The sequence below is a fragment of the Oryza glaberrima genome, chromosome 3, assembly GCF_000147395.1.
Source record: "Oryza glaberrima chromosome 3, OglaRS2, whole genome shotgun sequence".
Lineage (NCBI taxonomy): Eukaryota > Viridiplantae > Streptophyta > Magnoliopsida > Poales > Poaceae > Oryza > Oryza glaberrima.
Window position 1 is genome coordinate 16,551,186 of NC_068328.1, and position 9,292 is coordinate 16,560,477.

General features: G+C 44.4%; 1 protein-coding gene and 1 non-coding gene across 5 annotated transcripts; one reads left to right on the forward strand and one right to left on the reverse strand.

Moving 5' to 3' along the window:
* The first annotated feature begins 4,132 nt into the window (after window positions 1-4,132).
* Window positions 4,133-4,204, forward strand: TRNAD-GUC (transfer RNA aspartic acid (anticodon GUC)). Its single transcript has one exon. It is a non-coding gene; the product is annotated as a tRNA-Asp (tRNA).
* A 1,677-nt stretch (window positions 4,205-5,881) lies between these two features.
* Window positions 5,882-8,993, reverse strand: LOC127765384 (PI-PLC X domain-containing protein At5g67130). Of its 4 annotated transcripts, XM_052290272.1 has the most exons (10): window positions 8,858-8,991; window positions 8,648-8,761; window positions 8,403-8,525; window positions 7,586-7,723; window positions 7,383-7,481; window positions 6,992-7,295; window positions 6,681-6,904; window positions 6,467-6,553; window positions 6,124-6,206; window positions 5,882-6,035 (listed from the first exon to the last, which is right to left on the reverse strand). In XM_052290272.1, the coding sequence occupies exons 2-9, from the start codon at window positions 8,723-8,725 to the stop codon at window positions 6,177-6,179; spliced, it is 1,083 nt and encodes a 360-aa protein (XP_052146232.1). In that variant the 5' UTR covers window positions 8,726-8,761; window positions 8,858-8,991; the 3' UTR covers window positions 5,882-6,035; window positions 6,124-6,176. The 4 variants fall into 4 exon arrangements, with proteins under 4 accessions (XP_052146232.1, XP_052146230.1, XP_052146231.1 ...); XM_052290270.1 differs by having other exon boundaries at window positions 6,681-7,295; window positions 8,858-8,993; XM_052290271.1 differs by having other exon boundaries at window positions 6,124-6,553.
* Window positions 8,994-9,292: the final 299 nt, after the last annotated feature.

Sequence of the window (9,292 nt, forward strand, 5' to 3'; positions counted from 1 at the left end):
AAACCAATTTTGAGTGGCATATAAGAAAACTTGCCAAATTCGAGTGGTGTATAAGGGATTCTCTCTTTCTTATAATATGGTAATTACTGTATTTCTAAATATGTCGATATTTATATGGTATGTCTCTACTTGACTCATAGTTTAGAGACTCTTCAATCAAATACCTAACTTGAATGTATGGTTAAAATGGAGTTAATTTATAATCTATACAATATAACCTTAAATTTATTTATACATATTATATAGTTGTGCAAATTTAAATGTATGTTTTTATAGTTTAATATTTTCATATTTGCTACCGGTTTTCAATTTTGGAAAAGCTAGATACCGGTATCCGTTCTCCCAGCACCCGTGATGGTATCGTCCTATTTCTCATCCCAGAGCACTAAGCGCGGCGCTCATGCTGGCGATGCTGCCGAAGCTCATGCTGCTGATGCTGGCGAGGACGTCGTCGGGACTAATCCTCAACACATTCGACGCGCTTGAGCATGACGAGCTCGTGGCGCTGCGGCAAGACCTCGACGTTGGCCCATTCCACAAGCTCTCGCCGACGGTGCCATCATCGAGCAGCCTGCTACGCAAGGACCACGGTAGCCTCGAGTGGCTAGACTCCCAGGCGCCGAAGTCCGTGCTCTACGTCAGTTTCGGCAGCATCTCCAGCATGAGTGCCGACGAGATCGTCAAGGCAGAGGAGGATGCGGCCACCGGAGACAAGCTCCGACGTGGAGTGGACAGTGGAGGATGCGGCCGTCGGCAATGAGGTCCGACATGGCGTGGACGGTGGAGGATGTAGCCGTCGGCGACGAGCTTCGGCGTGGGCCGTGGATGACGTAGGACGCGACCACCGGCGATGAGCTCTGATGTGGCGCGGACGGTGGAGGATGTGGCTGCCAGCGATGAGCTCCGGCATGGGACGTGGACGGTGGGACCACTGGCGACAACGCTTTGGTGCCTGACTCCTGATATTTGGTAGGTATCATTTGATACCTCGCAAGTATCACCTTCTACGTGGTAAGAGTCACATGATACCTGATAGGTATCATCTGATACCTCACAAGTATCACCTGATACGTGGTAGAATCGCATGATACCTGATAGGTATCACCCGATACCGGTTAGGTATCAGGACCTGATATCTCGCAAGTATCATCCTCTACGTGGTAAGAATCGCATGATACCTGATAGGTATCATATGATATCTCACAAGTATCACTTGATATGTGGTAGAATCGCATGATACCTGTTAGTTATCACCCGATACCGGTTAAGTATCAGGACCTGATACCTCGCAAGTATCATCCTCTACGTGATTAGAATCGCATGATACCTGGTAGATATCATCTGATACCTCGCAAGTATCACCTAATACGTGGTAGAAACGCATGATTCCGGTTAAGTATCAGGACCTGATACCTAATCGGTATCATCCCATTCGAAAACGGGATTCTGTTATATAGCAGCCCTCTTTCGCTTTATACAGTTATCTTTCCGTCTGTATTGTTTCGTTTCCGGTTTTCCGATATTTTCAATATCATTTTTCCTGACTTTATCGTTTTCATTTTAGTTTCAAGAAAAATATGATTATGGCAATGGTTTAGACTGTTTTCCGATTGTTTTCGACCATTTTCATCCCTAGCTCCAGCGAAGGAACGAGCCGTATGGGAATGGGAAGTGATGTGCCCCAACCCCTGTCACATGATGATGAGCACATCCCAGCTACACTTGACGTAAACAAGGGTGATGGTTTACGTCATACGTCACATGGAGAAAATGAAGATGAGATAAACCAAGTTGATGGATTACGTCTCAGCAAGAATGATCAAGCATATTATGGTTCAATTACACGCAGCCGTGCTAGGAAAATACAACAAGAGGTGAACTCGCTCTTTGCTCAACTTAATCCAAATTTTAGTGAGAAATTTATACTACCTAAATGCTCTACATTTGTATTGCTCAGGTTTACGCCCGAGGACATCATCACTACACCAATAAGGGTGGGTTACGTTGAGGACGATAAGGGTAACGTCGAGGAGGAACCAGCCCATGCCCAACCAGTAGCTGTCTACGCCAACAAGAAGATGGTTTACGCTGCAAAAGGCTCAACTTCCAAGGCTTGTGCGACCCACCCAGTCAACTTTCTCCATGCTTAATATATATGGTTGGAAAGATAATCAAGTCTAGTTTCACCTCCAACAAACGGCTCATCATTTCGACTTCCCAATAAGGAGTTATGGACAAATCATTGAAGACTGCTTAGAAGCTAAATAGACGCGAGAGTCTTCTTGGGAATTCACTTATTATGACATTTGAGCTAGCCTATGTCCAGTAAACTCCCAAGACTTTTCTTTCCCATCTAGGAGAGTTGTTTCTAGTATAAATATCCCTTATGTTTTATCATTAAAAAGACTTTTGAGAATGAGAATATGAACCCCTTTTTGTTTAGCTGTGTGCTAGTAAATTCAGAGAGAGATCTCTACCCCTTTGCTCTTGTGATTTCCTTGTGAGATTACAGAAGCGGCGTTCGACGCCCCCCAATTGGTGCTCCTGGTCCCTTCGAGGAATTTCCTTGATTGATTCCAGATTGTGTTGGTTGGTAAACTTAGAGTGTGGTTGGGCGAACCCTCGATTCAGGTTGCCGTAACAGAGACGGTGGTTGGCTTCGAATACGATCGTCAGGTTGCACTGTTATCTTGGCTGCTTGCAGCTAGTTATTTGGGTATCTTTAAGGCTAGTTATCGGTTCGTGATCCTACACTGTGAAGATCGGGACATCAGCCCTACCAGGGTCGTATCAGGAAGAGGGGGGCTTTTCCTCAGGAATGACTCGACCAACGCCTGTTTGTTCGTCCTCTCACTCTCTCGCTTGTAAATGGGCCGTCTCGACTCTCGAGCAGAGCCTGCTAGTGGAGGAATGCCTCCTAGGAATAAGAGACATAGGGCTAAAGAGAGAGCCAAAAAAGGATCTTTCATGTATAATCATGCATAATCTCGAATGTTATCAGTTCTGGAACCTATCTGGAAAATCAGCCCCCGGGGATAATGGAAAACTCTGACTTCAAACGGGCCCTTTGAACGCTGTGCGAGCGAGCGATCGCTTCCGTTCCGTCCGATGCCAAACGGATGGACCCAACTACTCCCTCCGTCCCAAAATATAAGCATTTTTAGCTATGAATCTGGACAACTGTATGTCCAGATTTATAGCCAAAAGTTGTTACATTTTGGGACGGAGGTAGTAGTAATTACGAACGCGTTCTACCTATACATTCTACAACGCCCATATCCTGGATAAGTTAGGTTTGCAGATACGTGTCACGAGCCGATTAGTCGACGGAGCCCAAATCGCCCTGGTTGCGGCAAAGCTATAATCTCGAATGTTATCAGTTCCGGAACCTAACTGGAATATCAGCCCCGGGGATAATGGAAAACTCTGACTTCAAACGGGCCCTTTGGACGCTGCGCGAGCGAGCGCTCGCTTATGTTCCATCCAATGCCAAATGGATGGACCCAACTACTCCCTCCGTCCTAAAATATAAGCATTTTTAGCTATGAATCTGAACAACTGTATGTCTAGATTTATAGCCAAAAGTTGTTATATTTTTGGACGGAGGTAGTAGTAATTACGAACGCATTCTACCTATACATTCTATAACGCCCATATCCTGGATAGTTAGGTTTGCATATACGTGTCACGAGCCGATTAGTCGACGGAGCCCAAATCGCCCTGGTTGCGGCAAAGCTAAGATATCTAGTATTCCAAGCTAGTAGTAGTACATACGTGTTCATGTCCCAAATAAATGCAGCCATAGATATCCGTGTTCATCGTTTTGACCATCCGTCTTATTTAAAAAATTTATGAAAAATATTTAAAAAATTAGTTACAGGTAAAGTATTATTCATGTTTTATCATCTAATAACAATAAAAGTAGTAGTCATAAAAAAATTTCAAATAAGACGAACGGTCAAACGTTGGATATGAACAGATTTATTTTAGGACGGAGGGAGTATAACAGTGCTAAAACTGTATTTATTTTAGGACAGAGGGAGTATGACAGATGATCACCAAGGGAAGTGTTTTGTCGTACATAGATGGCTGCCAAGTTGTGTAGAATCTGAAGCAGTTGTTAAGTAAAAAGGTCGTTGTAGTATAGTGGTGAGTATTCCCGCCTGTCACGCGGGTGACCCGGGTTCGATCCCCGGCAACGGCGTTTATTTTTATTTTTTTTTTCAGCTTCCACGATTTTCACTTCCCATCCAGCAACCTCATCTGCGGCCAGCTAAAGGTCTGGCCAAATGTAAACTTTTTCTTTGGACAGTGACCCTATAGAATTTGTGGCTATCTTCTAGAGCCCTTCTTCCGAAGCCTCTTCACAAGGGCTTCGACTCTTTGGTGCTGCTGGTATCCTGGCAGCTTTAAAAGGAGCGGAACTCAAGAGTCTTAAATTCTTCTCTCTCGTTTATCCCTGTAATCTTCGAATCGACCAAACTTAAAGGTCGGTTGTGGTCAAGCGCTGGAGCCGCTCACCTAGGAGTCTTGTTAGGAGGATAGTAGTACTCTTTTTGGCCCTTGCTTTGTGCCTTTGTTAGTTTTGGAGCCTCTTATCTCTTTAGAGCCTTTTCTATTCCGTTAGCATTTCTTTTTCCCTCTTGGCAGTGGCCTCCGGTCGTTGCATTCTGTAACTGAAATTCTACTTTTTTTTTCTAATATATCAACGTGCAATCTTTTTATGCATTCGTGAAAAAAAAAAGGTAGCGGTTAATTCCTCACGTAAGGGAATAACCAAATCAGAGGAATATGAAGCGATGTGACTAAGGAATTGGAAACATTATACTTGTATCTCATCATTAATTGTATATCCGGTTTTGAGGGATTTACTGGATGATGATGGATAAAGATACCAGTTGCCCATAAGTTCATGGGAGACAGGAAAAAAAGGTGATATTTGCTGATGTTCATACTGATATTGTTTAAAAATGAAAAAGTCCATTACAACTAAGAACTATCTTTTAAAAAGTTACAACAATATCATTACAATATAAAATATGCTAAACATCGAAACCTGTTAATATTAAACTTGAACCACCAGTTCATTTTTCAACATTGGTTGGAACTTAAAGTGCTTTTACATGACAAATTATTGTTGTGTATACCTGGCCAAATGGGCCTGTGCCAAGCAGGGCCGGCCCGAGCACGGTAGTACTGTAGCCGGCCTAGGCCCGGCACGGCACGCCAGCCTGTGGGCCGTGCCGGCATGGCCCGTTATCCCGTGCCGTGTCTGGGCCGATGCCTCAGCCCGTGGGCCAGCACGGCACGGCACGGCCCACTGGCCCATTTATTTTTCCTACGATTTTCTAATTTTTCCCATATATTTCTCATTTTTTCCACATTTTACCCTATTTGTACCATATATTTTATGATATATTTCCTAAATTTTCCTCGCATTTATCCTATATTTATCATTTTTTTCCTTTGTATTATGTTTTTTCTGCCTTTTTTCTTTTTTCCCCTCAAATTTCACATGTACTGGTGGGCCGGCTACTAGCCCACATGCCGCTACAGTAGCCGTGCCGGCCCGGCACGGCCCAACACCTCCTTGGGCCGTGCTTGGGCCGAGGCCTTGGCACGTGGACCGGCACGGCACGGCCCGCTACTGGAGCCGTGCCTAACAGGCCATGCCGCCGGCGTGCCGTGCCGTGCTAGGCCGGGCCGCCCATTTGGGCTGCTATATTGTCGTGGCGATGTGGCCCAATAATCGAATTATTTCTGAATACTTGTTTTTTCTTTCAGATAACACCACCACTCCCACTATAAAGTATTTGCAACCTACAAGTATATTTTGTCTGTAAAAATAGTGTATGACTTATAAAAAATATGCACAAGTATATTCTTTTTTCAATATATTCTCTTGAAATAAATATTTATTGTACAAACGAATTCACTATTCACAAGAGGTCAATCCATCACTTTCAAGTTTATGGTAATCTGCATCCTACAATGTTGTCTTGAGGCTAAATCTCTGAATCATCACATCATAAACACTGCAGAAATTTGTTAAAGACCAAGTCAGTCGATCAAAAACAATAAAATGAATCTCAACAACCATAAAATGACTTTTCATGATCAGACCTTCTTTTTCTAAGTGGATGTGCCACTCCAATCAAATCCTACTTCTCCAGGGTTCATGAAGAACATATTACACCAGATCCTCGCTGCAAAAAGATATAAACTCATGTCATGACTATTCACATAACCAGTGGCGGATCCACCATGGGGTCTACGGGGTCTCGACCCCCACTACCAGCGTTGCAACCATGAGAGCCCCCACTAAATATTTTTGTCATACAGCCATTAGAAGAGGGGGCTATAGTTGTATATAGTTTGTTCAGCTCCTCCTCTTATCCCTTCCTGGATCCAGAACCACAGATGCACATGGAGGAAGGAAGCAAGTGTGTCTTGTCTCTTGTCTCACCGAGCAAGCCTTGACATCCTGGCATCCACACAGGAGTCTGCCATTGAGCAAATCTGTCGCTTGGAATGCGCCCCCTCCATCACTTCTCTGTATTATTTCAGTTTGAAGCACACAGAAATCACTTAGTCTATGGCAACAGCATGACCTTGTACTGTAGCAAAACCAATAATAATTGAACTCTGCTTCTTAGTACACTATCACCAAGCTGAATTACCTTGTAGTAATCAACTGCGAGGAAATTAGCCCATCGATTCCCAGCTGCACCGTAGCATGTGTTCACCATGTCAGTAAGGCTCTTGGAGTGCTGCAGGCATGCGGTTACCTTCACCGGGACCGATGGGAAGTAGTTCACCAGGACTAGCGACTTGGTTTTGTCGTTCAGAGGTGCAGATTCTGCACGGTTTGAGCATTTCCCAGCATCCATGCCATCATCTCCATCTGTGATCAAGGGAATTTGTGAATTCCTTGCATGCAACAGGAATGTTGAATGGAAAAAAAAACTATTTGGAGGATGTGATGGCTCACAGTTGTTCTCGACCATGAAGTTCCATTGGTATGCGATTCCTTCAGTGGCCTGCTTTGACCTGATGGAGGTGAACACAAGGAGGCGCTGGTTGCTCGCAACCATGTCACTGACAAGAGGCCAATCCTTACCGTTCTGTGGCATTTTCGACACGGGAAACCAGTACTTCATCAGACCAGAGGCCTTGAACACGTTTGTCAGGCCATTCGGTGCATGCACGTAGTCTTCCAGGATCAACGTGACGATTTCAGATGGATTGGCTCCAAGGAAGGCTTCGATTTCCTTGAATGTGTCCAATGCAGGTTCCTGCAATTACCAACAGAATGATAAAACATTTGGCTCTGAAACTCTGTCCGTCAAGACAAGTGAGATGGCTACATCCAGTTCACTCACGAATGCAGTGAAATCATTGCATTTCCCTCCATTTGAATGGCACAACCATACATCTCCTTTGAAGTCATATGTATCAAGCATCAGCGCACGGACACCGTTCTGTAAAACAATATGGTATTTCTGTGAGTACCATTGGTGGCTAATGCATAGTCAGACATGCAGAAACATTGGAGGGAACAGACAATGAGGCTGGCAGATATTACATTTAATTGATCAGTGACTGTATCCTCCTGGTTGTCAAAGGTGATGCGTGGAACTCCAGTGTGCGATGGTTCCCCAACGATCGCAAATGAATTGTGCGTCGTGAGATAGGCATACTTGTTGAATGGCAACGAGTTGTTCTGAAGAACAAATCAGAAGCAAACTCCAGTCAGGATGCAGCAAACAGAAGCTGTTTCGAAGTTCAGGCATGATGTCCATGACTACAGAACACAAATCGGCCTTACACGGAAGCTGCATTTCAATAAACCACTAACCCAACCTATTACACGGAAGTTGCATTTTAATAAAATACTAATCCAATCTAATGGACAATTGAATTAAGTCATTAACTAGGCTGAGGATTGGGGAAATAAATTAATCCATACTAGTTCCACACTGCCTTTTTTATCTGTTGAACATTTCTTGCTAGATTAGAACAATTCATCCTGTGATGAAAAGCATCTGACGAATATGCTCGCAAAAGCATCTCACGAACGGAATAATGTTGATACCTAACCGTATCAATCATCGTTTTTCTCAGGACGACGAACACCCTGACACTGACAGAAGGCCAACCGAATTTTTGCCGGTCAGTGAAACAACCTCCCAATCTGTTCGTCTTTAGAGTAGTAGTAGATCGATCTAGCAGGCGATGAAACCACAAGCAGGAGACACCCAAAACCGAAAAAAAAAATTCCCAAACCAGATGCATATGCCTGATGCCTCGCTAGCTACAACACCTCATCCGTTTCTTGACGTAACAAGGAAAAAAGAAAAAGAGAAGAAAAGAAACAAGCAAGCTGAAGCGTGGTCTCTCACAGTGAGTTGGAAGGGATTGGTGGCGGCGGAGCGGACGCAGCTGGAGCCGGCGAACTCTGGCTGGCAGTCGAAGCACCACTGCCCGCCGCCGCAGTCCACCGCCGTCGAGCATGAATCCCCCACCTGAAAAAAAAAAAAACAAGAAGAAGAGAAGAAACCACCACCACCATGAGACTCCATGAGAACTCGCAGTCGCGAGCAAGATTACGACTGATTCGATCGGTTCTTGGTGGCCGGCGGCTTACATTCGCGGTGGCCACCACCGAGAGGGCGACGAGCAAGACCAGAGCGAGTGCGGGCGCCGCTGTAAAGGCGCCCCCCATCTTCTTGCCTCTGCCAACCTACCTACCTACTACTACCTTTGTAGAGATATAGAGATATAGATAGAGTGAGAAAAAAATGGATAATCTGGTGCAGGATTCCTAGATTCCTACTACTAATCAATCAATCATTACCTGCAGGGAGAGACCAACGGGGGTTGGAGGTGGTTTGCTCTTGCAGTTGCAGAGTTCCGTAGGTTTGTCACACACAAACACCAGCTTTATAACTCATACGAAACGCCTACCAACTTTACTTGTATATATAAATATAAAGCGCCTCCTCATGACAAGATATAGTGTAGATTTGGCAACTATATAATCAGATATGATTATGCATTTACTCATTGACGGTCCCCTCAGATGTCCATCGTCGCGTAAGCTCATGCAATTTCCAAGCACGAGGGAGCAAAATCAGAAGAAAAAAAAAAGGAAGAAGAAGAAGAAGATTAACACGTAGCTGCACGTTAAGTTGTTGTTGCCCTGAATTACACGGCTGATTGGTGTGTGAAAGGAACAAATAGTAGTGTCGTTTTTTTTTCCAAGAACACGAAAAGGTCTTTGCGCGCCATC